Source organism: Gobio gobio, assembly GCF_949357685.1.
Source record: "Gobio gobio genome assembly, chromosome: 14".
In the NCBI taxonomy this organism is placed as follows: Eukaryota; Metazoa; Chordata; class Actinopteri; order Cypriniformes; family Gobionidae; genus Gobio; species Gobio gobio.
In genome coordinates this window covers 9,540,021-9,561,133 of record NC_137107.1, presented here as the reverse complement: position 1 = coordinate 9,561,133, position 21,113 = coordinate 9,540,021, and the positions used below count along the sequence as shown (strand labels likewise).

Genomic DNA, 21,113 nt, shown 5'->3' with positions numbered 1-21,113 from the left:
CGTTCCCTATCCCCTATATAGTTTACAGTCTGATCGTTCCCTATCCCCTAAATAGTGCACAGTCTGATCGTTCCCTATCCCCTATATAGTGCACAGTCTGATCGTTCCCTATCCCCTATATAGTTTACAGTCTGATCGTTCCCTATCCCCTATATAGTGCACAGTCTGATCGTTCCCTATCCCCTAAATAGTGCACTGTCTGATCATGCCCTATCCCCTATATAGTTTACAGTCTGATCGTTCCCTATCCCCTAAATAGTGCACAGTCTGATCGTTCCCTATCCCCTATATAGTGCACAGTCTGATGTTTCCCTATCCCCTATATAGTGCACAGTCTGATGGTTCCCTATCCCCTATATAGTGCACAGTCTGATCGTTCCCTATCCCCTAAATAGTGCACTGTCTGATCGTTCCCTATCCCCTATATAGTGCACAGTCTGATCGTTCCCTATCCCCTATATAGTGCACTGTCTGATCGTTCCTTATCCCCTATATAGTGCACAGTCTGATCGTTCCCTATCCCCTATATAGTGCACAGTCTGATCGTTCTCTATCCCCTATATAGTGCACAGTCTGATCGTTCCCTATCCCCTATATAGTGCACAGTCTGATCGTTCTCTATCCCCTATATAGTGCACAGTCTGATCGTTCCTTATCCCCTATATAGTGCACTGTCTGATCGTTCCCTATCCCCTAAATAGTGCACAGTCTGATCGTTCCCTATCCCCTATATAGTGCACAGTCTGATCGTTCCCTATCCCCTATATGGTGCACAGTCTGATCGTTCCCTATCCCCTATATAGTGCACAGTCTGATTGTTCCCTATCCCCTATATAGTGCACAGTCTGATCGTTCCCTATCCCCTATATAGTGCACAGTCTGATCGTTCCCTATCCCCTATATGGTGCACTGTCTGATCGTTCCCTATCCCCTATATAGTGCACAGTCTGATTGTTCCCTATCCCCTATATAGTGCACAGTCTGATTGTTCCCTATCCCCTATATAGTGCACAGTCTGATCGTTCCTTATCCCCTATATAGTGCACAGTGTGATCGTTCCCTATCCCCTATATAGTGCACAGTATGATCGTTCCCTATCCCCTATATAGTGCACAGTCTGATCGTTCCCTATCCCCTATATAGTGCACAGTCTGATCGTTCCCTATCCCCTATATAGTGCACAGTCTGATCGTTCCTTATCCCCTATATAGTGCACTGTCTGATCGTTACCTATCCCCTATATAGTGCACAGTCTGATCGTTCCCTATCCCCTATATAGTGCACTGTCTGATCGTTCCTTATCCCCTATATAGTGCACAGTCTGATCGTTCCCTATCCCCTATATAGTGCACTGTCTGATCGTTCCCTATCCCCTATATAGTGCACAGTCTGATCGTTCCTTATCCCCTATATAGTGCACAGTCTGATCGTTCCCTATATAGTGCACTATGTGCCATTCACCATATAGAAGACAGTAACTGTGAACAAGTGGCCGATTTCTGCAGCTTCAGCGTCTGTTTATAATGTAGGGGGCGGGGCTTCAGATTCTAGAGAGCGTTTGATTGGACAGAAAATCTGATGAGAAGCTGAAGTGCAGAGTGATGTCATCAAAATCATTTTTGAATGCTTATATCCTCTAAATATGAATTTTGTCATTGTTTTGGAGCACACTAGCTAACAGACTGATAACCATATGCATACTAAAAGCCAAAATACTGCCATTTTGATTTCATGGGGACTTTAAGCTTGGGTCTGATGCTGCAGTATGTCAAAATGACTCTCTGTGTGTGTGTGTGTGTGTGTGTGTGTGTGTGTGTGTGTGTGTGTGTGTGTGTGTGTGTGTGTGTGTGTGTGTGTGTGTGTGTGTGTGTGTGTGTGTGTGTGTGTGTGTGTGTGTGTGTGTGTGTTGCACAAAACAAATGTTGTCTTGCTGCTTTTGGTTTCTGAAGGTAAAAAGTTACCCAAGCGCCAGGTGGTCATTTTGTTTTAAAATCTTCATAAGCTGTTGATGTTTTGAATGCACTGAAGGCCAAAAAGATGAATATGAGGTTAATTTATTGTGGAAAAACATTTTTTTCTGTGAATACATTTGATTACTTTGATACAGATCCCAAATTAAAAAGAAAAAGTAAATAGATGCTAAACAACATAACAGTAAAATAACAAATCTAAATAAATAGCTCAAGCATGTATATAAAGGACAGCACTCTATAGTGGCTGCAATCAAACAGACTTCAAAATCAAAATCCACAAGATTCACTTCATGCATAACTTTGGAGAAATTAATTTAAATTAAAAATACAAATATCTACAAGATACACATTGAAACTGAGGGAGTGAGTGTTTGCATTGACCAAGTTGCCTTGTGAAAATATGGGGACACATTTTTAGTATTTCTACACATAGTTTTATGCAACACATTATACAGTATATCAGTACAGGAGCATGAGGTAGGTCCAAAATCAACCGTCTGCATATTCCATCATATTTCAAAACGTTTGCGCATGTGCCTGTAATATATCCAAGAAGGCATGGATTTTATCTCGTATGAAAAATGTCTACTCTGACTTCTGAGCAAGAAAACTATGAAATATCTGATCTTGCATATTAGATATGTCGGCATCAAACACTCGGCATGTAAGAGTTTATATCTGAGCTCAAATCTGAAAAGAGTTTATTATTTCAAGTATTTAAAGCATTTCTGATGAACTGCCTTAATGCTGACTAATGTTGAAGATTTTCAGCAATTATTTACTGAAATGAAGTAAAAAGAATGATTTCCATTGAAAAAAAACAAACAACAACAACTCTAAAGTAAAATGCATTAATATTGACAATTTAGCAAATTTCCCCCTACAAATTAACTTGAAAATAATGACATATTAATGGTCCTAAATTTCCAGATATATACATTAGCGTTCAAAAGTTTGGGGTCAGTAAGATTTTTTTTTTAAATGTTTAATTATGCACAAGAATGCTAATCAAAAATATTGTTGAATCATTGTGATTTGATGCTAAAGAATGTGTTTATATTGCTGCCCAATGGGAGTCTATGAACCGCAAGTAGGAAAATGATCAAATTTGGCCCACTTGTAGTGATGAATAGTAATATCATCAACTTTGGAGTCTCTTGGACCAACTCTATAGCGCCACCACCAGCTCAAAAATTCCCATTTGAAACAGTTATAACTTTTGAACTTTTTGATCTAGAAAAATTCAATTTAGTTCACACTATTCACACTCAGCTCCGCACATTACAGTAGTGGCCATTTTGGAAAGTACAGTATTCAGTCTCTCTGCTTCTCCTCCTTCAAATTTTGTCCAATTCTTACGAAAATTGGCTCAGATGATCTTTGGACCGAGCCAAAGACTTCGTTCAAAAGTTATGATGTCATGAACTTAAAGATGGAAAAATACTTTATTTGATCTTTGTTCAAAAGTTATGTTTAAAGATGTTGACCCAAAATTGGTTCAGAGGCTGTCTCTCGGCCAAACTTTGATCAATCAAAAGGAAACTCGGTGGGCTTCATCAACACCGTGATCTGCGGGTGAATGCCAAATTTGGGAACAAACAGGTCATGGGATCTGAAAAATGGCTTAACTTTTGAACAGTTTGCCAGAATTGTGAGCTTGATGTCTGTGGATTACTTGTGTATCGATTCTGTTCATGTTAAGACGAACCATCGGGCAGCCATTTTGAAATTTGTCATAAATTGCAATATCTTTTAAACAATTTGACATATCGACAGCATATCCTGAAGGTACCTGAGAAGTTTGAACACAGCGCCACCTAGTGTTCCAGAGAGATACTTTTTTTTCGTAAAAACGTTTTCTGTGTCATTGCGTTCGTTGGTTTATGCCGATTCGGGTATCAAATTTGCCCATTGGCCTCTGTCCATCATGGCCTCCTAATCATCCCCATATACTGATTGGCTTCAACTCTCGGTCTCCTCTCCACCAATCAGCTGGTGTGTGTTTGGCGTTCTGGTGCAATATGGCTGCCGTCACATCATCCAGGTGGTGCTGCACATTGGTGTGCTTGAGGAGATTCCCACCCACCCCCCTCCCTCCATGTAAAGCGCTTTGAGTACCCAGAGAAGCGCTTTATAAATGTAACAAATTATTATCTCAATTGTCATTTTCCATAATGTTGTTTGTCCGCCATGTTGAAGTAAATGTAAAAAAAAAAAATTCTGTTACTTCTACAAATTTTGTCCAAAATTGACTCCGATGATCTGTGGACCGAACGATTTTTGATATTTGCCCCCGAGAAACCACTGTCACTGCGTTTGTTGTCCTATGCTAAATAGCTTAGCATGCCAATCAAACTGCATGCTAACCACAGGCCATTCTCTCGAATGTGAATTTTCAGGTTCTATTTAGCAAATTCTTTAATAAATTCAAATAAATGCTGTTCGTTGAACTTTGAATTCATCAAAGAATCACCTTTTCCGCAAAAATGTTAAGCAGCTAAAAACATTTTCAACATTAGCTATGTTTCCATCCAAAGTTGCGAATGTAACTTATGCGCAAAATTGCAATATCGCAAGAGTCGGAAAAAAAAGAACCTAATCATCCGCTAAAAGAAACATAGGAGAAGCCACCATATATAATCATTTTCGTATATAATAAATTATTTGCGTCTCAATAAAGTTGTTGTCTTGCTTTCAGAGGCAGATGCTGCTGTTTGGGAACGCAGTCGTGTAATGTTGCGTTCACACCAAATGTGAATAGAGCGTCAGGAGCGAGTGATTTCAATGTTAAGTCAACGGAAAGGCGCGGTGACGTGCGTCTGGAGGTCCTGCGGTGCGATAGACACGTTTCGCGCGGCGCGATGGATGCGATTCCGCCTCATTCGCACGTCGGACGCGAATTGAGCGTATGGCGCGAGTGGTTCTTTTGTGCATTCACGCGTTTGAAGCGAATTCGCATCTGACGCCCGAGTTGAACAATTTGAACTTAGGCGTCAATTCGCACCGCCTTAACCAATCAGGAGCCTGCTTGCTGCGGTCACGTGGTAAAGTGACGTGATGAGAGACCCTGCATAATTTAAAAAAACTACTATTGTGTCACAAAATGTAGTTTTAAGACTTTTTCAGTTGAGAATGTAGTAGTTCAAAGCTTAAATCTGTGGTTTATTTATTGAATCATGAATCTATCATTTGTTGTCTGCCAAATCGTTTTGACTGGTTGCAAAGAGAAGTTTCATAACTTTATTTTTTTAAGGATATTTAAATATACATGCAGTGAAGATAATGTAGGAGTTGCCTGGACCACATTTGTGTGACTATTAATGTTTAATATATATTTGTAATGAAAATGAAAAGAGGCAGAGTGGTGTTTTATGACATATTTCTCCTGGAGCGACTTGAACGCGCGTCTATTTAGCTTCAAACGCTCGATTTAAACGCGCGTCCAATTCGCTGTGGACGCGCGAATGGATTCAAAATGGCAGACGCGATTTTGACGCTCTATTTGCGTTTGGTGTGAACGCAGCATAAGACAGTTCCAGGAGGGAAATTTACCGAGCATCTTTGACAACAGACTTCTGAATGACCAAAACAGCATTTCAGATGCTTTGCAAACAAGATTTTTCCGCCGGTTAGTACAGTTATGCTGTTACATCGCAAAAGTCATATGAATTTTTTTATGCATCGAGGAATTTATTCAGTAAATGCATTTCCATCGTTGTTTATGCGCATGTTTTCGTATCCGATAGAACATTTATCCGACTCAAACGAGCGCATACGTGTTTTTTAAGCACATTTTTTGAATTTATGCGCATCTTGGCGTTTCATTTCAGCATTTTTTGATGCGATATCCCAAAATGCGCATAAAAACAGGTGGATGGAAACACAGCTACTGATAATAATAATACATATTTCTTGAGCATCAAATCATCATATTAGAATGATTTCTGAAGGATCATGTGACACTGAAGAAATGCTGAAAATTCAGCTTTGATCACTGGAATAAATTACATTTTTAAATCAATTCAAATAGAAAATTGTTCTTTTAATATTTCACGATATTACTGTGTTTTTGATTAAATAAATGTTGTCTTGCAGAAGAGACTTCTTTCAAAAGCAGTAAAACATTGTAATGTTTCCAAACTTTTGACAGCTACTGTAAATGTGTCCTTCCTGAATCAAAATATATTTTTACAAATCTTACTGACCTTAAACTTTTGAACGGTAGTGTAATAAATAACTTTTGATTATTTAAATATGTTTTTTATATGTATATATCAATATATAATGAACTACGGAGCCCCTCACATGACATGCAGAGTAAAAAAATTATCCCACAAATTATCAGTTTATACCCACGGCTTACTAATACATCAACACATTTGACTCATTTCTTCCCTTGTAAGTAAATCATGCACACAATATAATCATTTGTTCCATCGTTTTACTAAATCACTGTAATAATTTGTTCACTTGGTTTAGTTGACCAAATCAAAACTAATTAATGCGGCCACAATTGACCAAAACAAGAGAATTCATTCTTAATTCGTACCACAGGATATGCAAAAAAGTGCGGGGCTCCGTAATACATATAGCCTAGAACTCCTTTCTTATTTTGAGGTGACATGTGACCCATGTTTCTGTGAGCTTCACCCAAATGGCCAGGCTCCAAAGCAGACAAACACCGAGTTTATGGAATGATGTGATCACAAAAACACAAGGCCCGGTTTTTGTAATAATGCTATTCAGGATTGCAGGCTGACAGACTCCCTCTAAGCTTTCTGAAGAGTCTGGGGAATGCACTTAGTCCACAATCGACAAATACATCTACAAAGGGTGAAACGCCTCTGAAATATTTGAGACTCCTATCAAATACGGTAGCAGTCCATGTTCTCACAGAATGACCGATGGCAGCTGGAAATCTAACATCACATTGAAATACCCTGTCGTCGCTGGTGCTCTTATAGAATCACTGGAGACTGCAGCTTATTTGTCCTTGGGCGAGCCTTCCTGTGCACTACAGCCCAAACGCTTGGAATCATAGTTTCTCTTAAAAAACACAGTAAAAAACAGAAATATTGCGAAATATTATTACTATTTGAATATATCTTAAAATGTATTTCTGTGTTCAGTATCATTACTCCAGTCTTCAGTGTCACATGATCCTTCAGAAATCATTCAGATATGATGAAACATTTCTGACTATTATTATCAATGTTTGTTGCCTAATATGTTTGTAGAAACCCTAAAGGATTGGTTAACTTCAAAATGAAAACGTCCTGATATTTTACTCACCCTCATCTCATCCAAGATGTTCATGTGTTTCACTCTTCAGTGGAAAAGAAATTATGTTTTTGAGGAAAACATTCCAGGATTTTTCTTCATATAATGGACTTCAATGGCAACAAAACTGTTGAAGGTCCAAATCAATGCAGTTTCAAAGGAAGGGCTTCAGAGGCTCTGCACCATCCCAGACGAGGAATAGGGTCTTATCAAGACAAACCATCGGCCATTTTCTTAAAAAAAATTAACGCTTATATACTTTTTAACCTAAGTTGCTCATCTTGCGCTGCTCTGCGACATGTCACGGATTGCGTAATCACGTTGGAAAGCTCACGCTAGACGTAGGCGAAAGTACCGTGTGTGTGAGCTCTGCTTCCACCGTTCATTAAACAATGAAAGCTGAACAGTCCAATATATATGCGCAGCTCTGGAAAAAGAAAGCAACAGAAAACTGCCGGACTCTGACCTGAAGTGCGCGCAGCCGTATGCAGAGTTGAATGAGAAATCGGGGACGGACCTAATATTCAGTGTGAAGCAGGGCAGGAACATGCCGGCCAAGTGAGTTTTTAGGGTTTTTAAACCCTAAAACAATGAATAGTAACTTCTGTCATATTTTTCAATTACTTTTTCAGTTTTTTTTGCCATGGTATGGACTCAGTATCGGTATTGAGGTATTTTAGTCTGGTCTCGTATCGAAGTCATAATTTTGGAAACACCATTCTATATAAAAAGTATTTGCTGATATTCTCTTTTTTTTTGTCATGTTGGTTTGCAAATTTGTACCTTTTAAAACAAATCTTTTAGTTTTACATTTTGTCAAAAACATTTTATCTAACTTGCAACGTTGGCCTTCAGTAGTGTACTATAAAAAAGTATAAATGTAAACAAGCCCTTAAGCAAAATTGTCGCAAATGATTGTGACTAGTCGGTAGATTAATCGATGAATTAGTCGATAGATTGATCAATATATAAATAGTCGTTAGTGGCAGCTCTAGAAATAGAAAGGTCTTTAACTGGGTCTTGAAGGTAGACAGAGATGAGATATCACGTAATGGTAGGGGAAGTGAATTCCATAATTTTGGAGCATTGACACTACATGACCTACAGTGGACAACCGGAAACGAGGAGTGGGCAAAAGACCAAGCTCAGATGATCTGAGGGACCGGGCAGTTTAGTGGTGGAGTAGGTCAGACAAAAATGGAGGTGTAAGACCATTTAATGCCTTAAATGTCAGAAGTAAGACCTTAAAGTGAATGCCACAGGTAGCCAGTGAAGAGCGCCTGGTGGAGGTGAGAACTCTGGCTGCTGAGTTTTAAACATACTGTAGTCTTTTAGGAAGACCAAGAAACCTCAAAAACGTCCGACATCGTTGTTTTACCTTTTTTTGCTAAAGGATGTTTGTGTTAGTCTTCGCACGAGTGCTTGGTAAACATGGGGGGGTGGTACTTTTGTCTACATCTAGCGTGACCTTTCCGGCGTGATTACACAATCCGTGGTGTGTCGCAGAGCAGAGCAAGATGAGCTATTTGGATTAAAAAGTATATACATTTTTTTTTTAATTTGAAAATGGCCAATGGTTTGTCTAGATAAGACCCTATTCCTCGTCTGGGATGGTGCAGAGCCTCTGAAGCCCTTCCTTTGAAACTGCATTGATTTGGACCTTCAACCGTTGGTTGCCATTGAAGTCCATTATCTGGAAAAAAATCCTGGAATGTTTTCCTCAGAAAACTTAAATTTCCTTTCGACTGAAGAAAGAAAGACATGAACATCTTAGATGAGATGTGGGTGAGTAAAATATCAGGAAAAGTTAATTTTGAAGTCAACTAATCCTGTAATTCAGCAAGGATGCATTACATTAATAAAAAGTGACACTAGAGACATTTATAATTTTCCAAAATATTTCCATTTTAAATAACTGCTCTTTTGAGCTCGAAGAATCCTGAAAAAATGTAGCGTGGTTTCAAATGTTAAATAATAAGAACCATTATTTATAATTTAGCTCCAACAATGAAGGGTAATACTTGAGCAGCAAATCAGCATATTATAATGATTTCTGAAGGATCACGTGACAATAAAAGTAAATATATTGACATATTGAACAATATTACTGTTTTTACTGTATTTTTTGCTGTCTTGATGAGACTTCTTTAAAAAAAAAAAACCTTAATTATTCCAAACGTTTGACCTGTAGTGTAGGCGCCCCTTCCCTTCACCTCCTCTTGGTGGCATTCAGAGACCTCTTTAGCTCTTTTTCCGCATCAGAAGCGTTGTCTTGAGGACCCGAGGACTGATGTTCGTCTCCTTCTGTGAGCGTCCAAACTGTTTCCCCGTCCGCCTCAGGGAGAAGCAGGCTCGCAGGAGGGAGGGAGTTGCCGTTGGCTCCCGGTGGGGTGGTGGTGATATCTGGGACGGGGGCGAGGGTGGAGCTGGCCTGGTTCTCCACCTTTCCGAGGGCGCAGAGACTCAGACTCCCGCACAGAGCTCCCCAGTTCTGCTCGCACTGAGTTCGTATTCGCCTGCCGATGGCGACGCGCACCTCCTCGCCGCATCCCAACAGGATGTTCACCAACTCCACGTGGGGCCTTTCGTTGACGGAGAGGAGACCATTGGGAAAGGAGAAAACACTGTTACTCGCGTCTGATATTGAAGTAGAGGTGTGTGAAATGTAGTGTCTATGATATTGTAATTGTTGTTTAAACAATTAGCTGGTATTATCGAGTATGTCTGCAAAAGCGTTTAAGCATGCATTTTTTTCCCCCAAATATCGGCACGATTGTAAATTTGACATACAGTATGGACTTTTAAAGGGGTGGTTGATTATGATTTCACTGTTTAAACTTTAGTTGGTGTGTAATGTTGCTGTTTGAGAATAAACAACATCTGCAAAGTTCAAAGCAAAGGGAGATATTTTCTTTTACAGAAATAGCTTTTTCAGGACTACAACAAACGGCTGGAAGGAACTACACAAGCTTCCTCCTGGGTTCGTGACATCACTTATTTTACGTATTGGGCAGTCAAACTAGCCTAGAAATCTAGATTCACCCTAGCGGCAGCAAATGTCATTTGCAGCCAAGGTGTCTAGCAACTCTCCGTTGGCTTGTGAGCTGGAAAAACCAAACTCTGGTCAGGCCAATCATATCGTGTATAGAGTCGGTGGGCGGGCTTAACATAATGACGGTTCCGCCTGTTACTTGTAAACAAAGAAGCTGGCGAACAGCGGTCTTTCGAGGCTTTGGCCGCGACTCTGGAAGACTTGGAGTTAAGCTTTTCTTTGAGAAAAGAACAAAGAACGGCACTGAAGTCATTCTTAAAGGGTTAGTTCACCCAAAAATGAAAATTCTGTCATTAATTACTTACCCTCATGTCGTTCGACACCCGTCAGACCTCCGTTCATCTTCAGAACACAAATGAAGATATTTTTTGAAATCTTATGGCTCAGAAAGGCCTCCATTGGCACAATGCACGGTTCACTCTCAAGACCCATAAAAGGTACTAAAGACGTCGTTACAAAGTCCATCTCACTACAGTGGTTCTACAATAACTTTATAAAGCGACGAGAATAGTTTTTGTGTGCAAAAAAAACCTAAATAACGACTTATATACTGATGACCGATTTCAAAATAATGCATCATGAAGCTTCGAAGCGTTCTGAATCAGTGAGTCGATTCATGATTCAGATTGCGTGTCAAACTGCTGAAATCACGTGACTTTGGCGATTCAAACCGCTGAATCGACTCACTAATTCATAACGCTTCGAAGCTTCATGATGCCTTGTTTTGAAATCGGTCATCATGATGTAAGTCGTTATTTAGGGTTTTTTTGCGCACAAAAACTATTCTCATCACTTTATAAAGTTATTGTAGAACTACTGTAGTGAGATGGACTTTGTAACGACGTCTTTAGTACCTTTTAAGGGTCTTGAGAGTGTAAAGTGCATTGTGCCAATGGAGGCCTTTCTGAGCGATTGAATTTCAACTAAAATATCTTCATTTGTGTCTGAAGATGAATGTGTCTTACGGGTGTCGAACGACATGAGGGTAAGTAATTAATTACATAATTTTCATTTTTGGGTGAACTAACCCTTTAAGAAAGGAAGATGTGTTCGAAGTTTTGTCGACTGGATACGACAAAAGTTTAATCTATCAACTAGCTCCGCTTCACCTTCTCCGTTGCTCTGGTTGGTTGTAGCGCTGTACTATTGCGTACAGAGGGAATTTGAAAGACAACCGTTTATCCCGCCCCTCGGATTGAGCCCTGCCAAAGGTGTGTTCCCAGACCTAACATCTTGATGTGGGTCTGGCTTGTCAGGCTACAATCAACCACCTCTTTAAGTTAATATTGCAAGTTACATTTTAGACGCAATATTGTCTGTTTTGCTCTATGTTGTCAATGAAAATAGTTGCAACCAAAGCCACAGCAGAACTATTGTGCGTCTCTGAGCAACACAGAGTTTCGTTCCGGATTGAATCAGCGTTTTTGAACAGATAAATTCTTTATTTGCTTCGTTCCTGAATGAATCGGTTGAATGAATGACTCAAGTCGGCATGAAACGGACGTTGCAAAAGTCTTTTTTTTTTCTAATTGTGACTTATCCCGGTGAAACTGCTACTCGACCAATAAAAAAAGAAGAGATGTCGCTTCAAGAGGGAGGGGAAGTTATTTTGATAAATCATTTATAATAAACACTGCAATATTCCATAAAAAATTGTGATTTCATGGTGACTTAAAAGTATAATTTCATTTTTTAATATTAAAAATATATATTTTTTAAAACAATCTCATTTATGCAATTGTGATTTCAGCGTAAATATATCTAAATGCAGATTCTGTTCCACTTCTGCACTGCAAAAATGTATTTTAGTTGATACAGATTTTATTTGATTGGTAAGAATTTGATCTAATAAAGTTAGAAAAAATTGTCATTATGCTCTAAAAATAGAGGTTCCAAATGGGGTTTTCGCAGTGATGCTATAGAAGAACCATTTTTATTTCCCCAAAGAAACTTTCAGCGATCAGTTCTTAAAAGAACCATTTTTTTTCTAAGTGTGAAGAACATTTTAAAACTCTAAAGCTCGGGACACACTAAGCCGACAATCGGGCAACGTCAGGCCGTTTTTGAGCGTCGGCCAACTTAGTTTTTCGGTGTGTTCCACACTGTTGGCTCTAGTCAGACGCCATCGTGTTTTTTTTTTTTTTGCTGATGAAATAACTTTGATTGGCTGTTTAGCTTAGCGAACGAGTCAGTGCACGAGAATGACTGGATCCCAAATGGCACACTTCTATGCACTTTCGATCTTGTGGACTTACAATGGCTGCCGCGTGCACGTGCCCGTTACGAGACCGTAGGGTGTCCCATTCATCATTTTAGGTTTCAGAAGGGTGCTCGTGAGCGCCTTTGTGGCCATCATGCGCCCTCGATGTGCACTTCAGCTGAGCCCGCAAGTTTGTGAGCTACGTAGAGGACGTTACCCAACAGTCAAAGCGGCATTACGCCACGAAAGTGCGGACCCAGAGTAAGACCGTGAGTGTGACTGATATTCAAACGGTAAGTAAGTGCTGCTTTGTTTATGGTTTGTATACCTGCAGTCTTAGTTTTGCTTTCCCTTTCTGAATGACGAATATATCTGCTTAAATAGATATTTACCTCCTTTACACGCAGGTGCATAGCGCGTGTGCTAGTTGACAGCCGCATGTAGTCCTTTTAGTGTGTTCAGGCGACACGAGGCGGCAAGACAGGCCCATTTCATGTGCACTCTCGGTCTTGTGGACTTACAGTGGCTGTCGCGGGCTCGTTTCCGTTAAGTCCACTAAAGCGTAGGGTGTCCCATTTGTCATTTTAGGTCTCAGAAGGTTGCTCATGAGCGCCCCCTTTGCAGTCGATATGTCCCCTCGATGCGCACTTTTGCAAAGCCTGCACTGAAGCGAGCTCTGCAGCGGACTTCTTCCTGATAGTCAAAGTAGCATTACGTCACGAAAGTGCAGACTCATCGGAAGACTGCAAGGGTTTAGGGTGCCATTTGGGACAGGGCCAAGGCTTTCATCAGCGCTAATTCTTTGCCGTTGGTTTGGTGTGTCCCTACCTTAAAGAACCTTTTGTGGAATGGAAAGATTCCATTAATGTTAAAGGTTCTTCATGGAAACATAGATGCCAATAAAGAACCTTTATTTTTAATGAGGCAAAAATGCCCCAGGAAATCAATTTAAGGTGCCAAATAACACCCCTTAATGCTGTGAACCAACCACCGCATAGAATATGAAAGTCCTAAACCAGAAAAGACACCAGAACAGAAACAAAATATTGTCTAAATATTGCTATCGATAAAGTACCAGAAAAACTTGGCATATCATTTTTTGTCAACCCTATATTGAAGAACTCACCCTTTAGGAAACAGGTCCTTGAAATGGATCATCTCCACCATGACATTGACGTTCTCCCTCACGGCGGAGCAGAGGTTATGTTTGACGTAGCACTCGCGCTGCAGCTGGAACACCATCTCTTTCACGGCCAGACACTTGCGGCTGACGCAGCTGAACTTGTGGCGCAGTCCGTGGGCCATACACTTCAGCGATTCTTTGATGAACGATTTTCCCTGCGGCGATGCACAAGTCGTTCATCAAACCCGGTGCACACGCAGTTAATGGCAAAACGCTGAGCAAGATGATTTCAGCTCAAGTATTTCTAATGATATGGACATAGTGATGAGGTGCTGTAGGTCTCAGTGGAAAGCAGGCTAGATACCACTCCAACTAAATGTTTAATAGCATTACAGTGTGCATAAGCCGCATATTGTGGTTTGAGTGAATAAGTCAGGATCATACCTGGGAGTCAAATTTGCCTGCGTTGTGGAGGAATGTCATGCAGATGTCATGTAGTCCGCGGATCTCGCAGGAGTTGTTGTTGAAGCACTCGAACATCCCGCAGCCCACATCACCTGCGTTCACCAGACACTGCTGAATCTCCGCTGGAGAACGGTTGAGAGAAAGAAAGTAGCACATAAAATTTACAGTGAAAAAAATTGCCTGACAATGTTTCAGTTTTAAGGGGTGTATGTAGGCCATTCCACAGAATGGGTGCCATTTCTGTCCCCAGGACATTATTGTGACAAGCAGGGAGAGCGAGAGCCGTGAGAGAGTGGTGCGAGGCCGGTGTGTGATTGAAGATGAGCGCCAGCTGCGTGCCACACTGGTCTCAAATCCTCTCACGGAGGAGCTTGGAAGCATAAAAGGAGGAGCGACGACAGTGAAGGACTAGAGAGGACCAGGCCTGGACTTTATGTTGTGTTTTGTTTATGTTTTACTATGTGTGTGTGCGTTTTTACTTTCATTTTGATTATTTTTTTGATTAAAGGTTGTCGAACGGGAGGAACAGGGAACGTGGGAAGGAGCCATCGCCAGCCGCCAGGGGGCGGAGGAGGATAGAGCCGTCCACTGAGGAGTGTCCAGTACCATCACATGGCACCGCGAGGAAGAGCATCTCGGCTGGCTGAGGACCGAGTGGCGGTGTGTCCGGGAACTGGACCAAGATTTCTTTATTTGTTTCCTCTCTCCACTCTCTCGTCTCTGTCGCTCCTTGTGCTTCTGTCTCCTTTTCTCTCATCTCGTCCGTCTTTACCCCCAGGTGCTGCGGCCGCCGAGACTGGGGGGGAGTAGAGCACAGTCTCGTGGGTACCCCCCAGACTGCGAGGGGCGATGGGGGTATGTGACGAGCAGGATGAGCGAGAGCCGTGAGAAAGTGGTGCGAGTGGTGGTTCTTGAATCCTCTCAAGGAGGAGCTCGGAAGCATAAAAGGAGGAGCGACGACAGTGAAGGACGAGAGAGGACCAGGCCTGGACTTTATGCTGTTTTGTTTACGTTTTATTATGTGTGCGGCAGTCGTCCGCGAGGAAGCTACCGTTTTTACTTTCATTTTGTGTTTATTTTGGATTGAAGTCTTTAAACGTTGGCCGGTTCCCGCCTCCTTCTTCCCATAACTACAAACTCTGTTACAATTATAAGTAAAAATATGCATGGAAATAAAATATTTGTATTATTAATCAAGGGTTTGGATGAAGGTTGCTTTAAAGGGTTAGTTCACTCAAAAATTTTAACTCTGTCATTAATTCCTCACCCTTATGTCGTTCCAAACCCGCAAGACCTTCGTTCATCTGCGAAAGCCGAGAGCTCTCTGACCCCTCCATAGACTACCCGACGTTATTTAATAAACACTTTCAAGGTCCAGAAAGGTAGTAAAGTCATTGTTAAAATAGTCCATGTGATTCCAGTGGTTGAACCTTAATGTTATGAAGCGACAAGAATACTTTTTACTCTTGACCCGGGCAAAGAAAGATGACCATGTCACCCCAATTTTAGCATCGCTCCATTGGCTCCTGGTCCATTTTAGGATCCAGTTAAAAATGATATAGTTGGTTTTTAAAACTCTTAATGATCAAGCTCCTTCTTATCCCACATTCATCTAGCAGATTTTTAAGATCTTCTGATAGACTCCTCTTGTATGTCCCTCGATCCTGTTTAAAAACTAGACTTCAGTCGCTGCCCCTCGTTCATGGAATTAATTGCCACTGGACATCCGCCTTGCACCTTCTATTATCATTTTTAATAAGAGGCTGAAAACGTACACTATATTGCCAAAAGTATTGGGACACCCCGCCAAATCATTGACTTCAGGTGTTCCAATCACTTCCATGGCCACAGGTGTCAAAATCAAGCACTAGGCATGCAGACGCTTCTACAAACATTTGTGAAAGAATGGGTCGCTCTCAGGAGCTCAGAGAACTCAAGCGTGGTACTGTGATCGGCTGCCACCTGTGCAATAAGTCCATTCGTGAAATTTCCTCAAAACGAAATATTCCACGGTCAACTGTTAGTGGTATTATAACAAAGTGGAAGCAATTGGGAACAACAGCAACTCAGCCACAAAGTGGTAGACCACGTAAAATCACAGAGCGGGGTCAGTGCATGCTGAGGGTCACAGTGAGCAGAAGTCGCCAACTTTCTGCAGAGTCAAGACCTACAGACCTCCAAACTTCTGTGGCCTTCAGATGAGCTCAAGAACAGTGTGTAGAGCTTCATGGAATGGGTTTCCATGGCGGAGCAGCTCATCCAAGCCTTACATAACCAAGTGCAATGCAGAGTGTGGGGTGCAGTGGGGTAAAGCGCGCCACCACTGGACTCTAGAGCAGTGGAGACGTGTTCTCTGGAGTGACCAATCACGCTTCTCTGTCTGGCAATCTGATGGACGAGTCTGGGTTTGGCGGTTGCCAGGAGAACGGGACTTATGACTGCATTGTGGGGTTGTTTTTCAGGGGCTGTGCTTGGCCCCTTAGTTCCTGTGAAATTAACTCTTAATTCTTCAGCATACCAAGACATTTTGGACAATTTCATGCTCCCAACTTTGTGGGAACAGTTTGGGAACTTGACTGGCCTGCACAGAGTCCTGAGCTCAACCCGACAGAACACCTTTGGGATGAATTAGAGCAGAGACTGAGAGCCAGGCCTTCTCCTCCAACATCAGTGGCTGACCTCACAAATGCGCTTCTAGAAGAATGGACAAATATTCCCATAAACACACTCCTAGACCTTGTGGAAAGCCTTCCCAGAAGAGCTGAAGCTGTTAGAGCTGCAAAGGGTGGGCGACTCCATATTAAACCCTATGGATTAAGAATGGGATGTCATTAAAGTTCATGCAGGTGTCCCAAAACTTTTGCCAATATAGTGTATCTCTTCTCCCAGGTGTTTTAATTGAATTAGTATTGTTTTATTGTCGGTCTACTATTTTGTGTTATTCTTTTTTTCTATTTAAATTTCCTTAGTCCGTTCAGCACTTTGGTCAGCTTTGCTGTTTAAATGTGCTATATAAATAAAATGTACTTACCCGCTTACTATCAAAGTGTCCAGCACATTATTCTAACTGCAAATGTAAAATATATATTTTAAAACATTAATAAAAAAATACCCAAAACACACAAAAATAGCATTTGTTACCTGTCCCCACTCTCTAACACTACACTTTAAAATGAAATTCACACTTGCATGTAATTAAATAGAGTAAAGGTTATGCGTATTTGGTGTGCTGTCCGAGAGGAGGGCTCCGAGCTCGGAATTTGGCCCGAACCCAGAGTACTCCCTCCCCCCCATCCCAGATTGGGATAGGAATAGTTTTAAGTGAGGAGGAGGGATGCTGGGAAATGTGTGTGTTAATTAGGTTCATTATCTGAACGTGCTCCTCCCGAACTTTGTTAATCATTATAATCCTTCAGAAATTATTTTTTCTTTTGTATTGTTGTGCACCTCCATATCCCATCTAAAAAGAAATCTATAATATTTTAGGTAAACTACACATTTAGTCATGTCCTCAGTTTTTCAGTACTGTTTACTCTAACACCCCCTTCTGAAAAACTGGGAAAATTCCACAAGCCACATTTTCAACAGGACATTTCATCATCTGGATCTTCTGAAGGCCATTTGAAGACCTAAAGTATTGGTCTCGTTTTCTATTAATAATAATAATTTGATACATTTATATAGGGCTTTTTTGGGTACTCAAAGTGCTTTACATATAGAAGGGGGGAATCTTAAAAATCTTTTCTGTGTATTTGATGATCGTGTAACTACGACTGGGAAGGTCGATCTTAACGTACCATCCCGTTACCTAAATTATTTATTAGATGTTATTTGTTCATTTTTTAAAAATACACATTTTTGGTAAATCACTAGAATTTGCTCAGCCTCATAATATTCACATGTACGCCGTGTGGCTACATTATATTTATTTGCTAATCCTAAAAACTGTTACCCATATAAAAATAACAGGTCTTCTGGTGTATTGATTTATTAATGTAATTATTAGGCTATATCCACATTAATCTAGGGACATTTGAAAACACATCTTTTTCTCTCTGTTTTAGCCTTCAATCCACATTGAGACGTTTTTGTCAAGGGAAAACTGAGCTTGTTAAAGACTCTCTCCCAGGTGGATAGATTTGAAAATACTGTTTTCGTGTTTCAGTGTGGACTTTGAAAACAGACATGTTCGAAACTATGTGACGCATATTCTACCTATATATATCTATGGTTGTTCCTGCAATGTGTGATTAAAAATACAAGTAAAACGCCTGTGAAAAATCAATTCAGAAAATTCCTTCATTTTCATAACAGTGACCAATCCCTATTTTAACTTGAGTGTGGAAGTACCAGTGAGTTGTGGGATATTTTGCTTATAAAACAATCGATAATATGCTAGAAGAATGTCGTGAGAATGTTATGTCTGGTCTCATAGTACCATCTTTTATTACATTTTATGCATGCATGTGATTTAAATGAATAGTTCACTCAAAAATGAAAATGACCCCATGATTTACTCACACTCAAGCCATTTTATATGAATTTCTTCTTTCAGCCAAACACAATCGGAGTTATATTAAAAAAATATCCTGGCTCTTCCAAGCTTCTAATGTGTTAATAACTGTCTTCTGAAGCAAGGTGATGCGTTTTTGTAAGAAAAATATCCATATTTACCACTTTATAAACTATAATCACTGCTTTCCAGCAACGACCGCACGTGCAATTACATCAGGTCACAGAGGGTAATGTAACAGTGTAACAGTACTATTGTAATGCGACATTTATTGTGATGGATGTGTGTTTTAGGCACATGATTGGGAAACGCATAAATGAGCGGGATGCATGACAATCTGGGTTTTCTCATGCAGAAGAGTGAGACTCACCAGCTACCATCTCTATCTCCCCTACAGAAAACGGCATTTTTAATTTTAGCATGTCCCCAAATGGAGGTGTTAACAGGTTTAGCTCACTTCTGGGTACAAATTTGTCCCCAAAATATGGTTAAGTAGATTCACACACACACACGTTTCACTATATTAGTGAGGCCACCTCAATATTATTATTCTACTCATTATTACTATTTCTCGTTATTGAGATATTATCTCATAACCCGACCCCTAACCCTAAACATAAGCCACCTCACATAAACCTGCGGTAAACACTAGATTTAAATAGAAACATGATTTGGACGATTTATAAGTACTGGCTCACTTGTGTTCAACAGGTTTCACTATATTAGTGAGGACATTAATACCTCACAAGTGTAGTCAAACCTGTATACACATGGACACACATTCCTGTTACTAAATTGGAAGTTGTATGTAAACTGTCAATGACAGCCCATAGAACCATATGGTAAAAAGTTGTGAAATTTGGCCCACTCATAGAGGACAGTCTGAGCTGTCACCATATAGTCTAGTAGCCAACTAGGTGAACCCGGAAATGTTGAGTACACCAAAGTTTTATTGCAGAAATGTGAAGTATGGGTCCCCAGCATACAGAAACTGCCGGATGCTAATTTGCATATGTTGAGCAATTTGCATAATTAACATAATTAGCATTATTAGCTTAATCGTCCATTTTGACCACATATTTTGCACTGTATGGCCAATTTATACAATATGTGAGTGGTTTTAGATGTTTTAGAGGATGCTGATTTCATTTCTGGCACTTTCAGATTTCAAAGAGCTAATTTTATTACATATTTTGATTTATTTAGGCAAATTTTGATTACTTTCAGGCATAATTTTAGGTTATATTTATGGTAAACAAAATAATCTTACATTTCAGAATCATGAGTGCTCTTGTGAATGTTGAAGCATTGTTTTCAGGGTGTAGTGATGCTGAATCCCCTCCTGACACTTTTGAGGGTTCAAAATTGCTTTTTGAATCTTTGTTAGACTAAATGTTATGCATTTCTGGAGGAAAAAGCAATGCGGGTATTTGACATAACTTGGATCCTGCAACTGTACGATACATATTAATGGCGTAGCTCTTTATGACACCCAATGAGATGACATCACCTAAGCCCATCACCATGTTTGATCAACGAACTATGTACAAATATACACTATACACATGCCATACAACACAGGCCCTGCAAGTTGCTTGGGCAACAGAAGGGCTGCCCAGGTTGGTCCGCAAGTCGCAAGATCCAATGAGGACCCAGTTAAAACTCCGCTAGACGCAAGAGTTAAAACTGAGTCTGGGCAACCCGGGTCAGCCCGCCAGACGCATGGCTAACCAAGAGGGTCTCACCTCCGCACCACACCAAACATGTAAAATATATACATGCCATACAAGACAGGCCCGCAAGTCGCAAGGGCCATGCCTGAATTGCAGAAGGGCTGTCCAGGTTAGTCCACAAGTCGCAAGATCCAACGAGGACCCAGTTAAAACTCCGTCTGGGCAACCCGGGTCAGCCCGCCAGATGCAAGGCTAACCAAGAGGGCCTCACCTCCGCACCACACAAAACACACACTGGCTACCACCTTCAGGCAAACTGCTATGCCTCACAATTAATGAACAAAAGGCAGCCTCATCATCTTCACCATCCTCGTCTGTTCTGTCATCATCTTCTTCAGGCCCTTCATCCCTCTCTTTGCGTTCTTGGTGTTGTGTAAGTATGTTGCAGCATATACCATCATTGCCTTTGCAGGAACAACAACTGGTACAGGCCAGACCTGCAGCTGCACAGCTGTACTTTGCTGATGTGCAAGATTTCAACCCGGCTTTGCAACCACAGCTGACAACATCTAACAAAGCAGGAGGAGCAACTGGACTTGAATCCAGGGTAGGCATAAGTTCCTCTCCTTCCTTTAGGCCCATCTTCTTGTTCCATCCAAACAAGGTGATATCCACAGGCTGGTCTGCTGCTTTCCATAGCAGCACCTGTAGGTGGGCACGTCTACCATGAAGGCGCATATTGCGCTCTGTAGGAGGTAGTGTCTTCAGTGTTGGGGGCCTTTTGCGCTTTCGGTAAATTTCATACCGGGCTGCATCCAAGGTTACAGTGGTCTT

The 21,113-nt window shown here is 40.9% G+C and overlaps 1 protein-coding gene across 1 annotated transcript in view; it reads right to left on the bottom strand.

Moving 5' to 3' along the window:
- Positions 1 to 8,011: 8,011 nt before the first annotated feature.
- stc2b (stanniocalcin 2b) overlaps positions 8,012 to 21,113 on the bottom strand; it is a 28,227-nt gene continuing 15,125 nt past the window's right edge. Inside the window, exons 2-4 of the mRNA XM_079835135.1 lie at positions 14,073 to 14,215; positions 13,632 to 13,843; positions 8,012 to 9,835 (exon numbers count right to left, since the gene is read on the bottom strand). Coding sequence (XP_079691261.1) covers positions 9,463 to 9,835; positions 13,632 to 13,843; positions 14,073 to 14,215 — 728 coding nt within the window. The 3' untranslated portion in view covers positions 8,012 to 9,462. The remainder of the gene's footprint in view (positions 9,836 to 13,631; positions 13,844 to 14,072; positions 14,216 to 21,113) is intronic.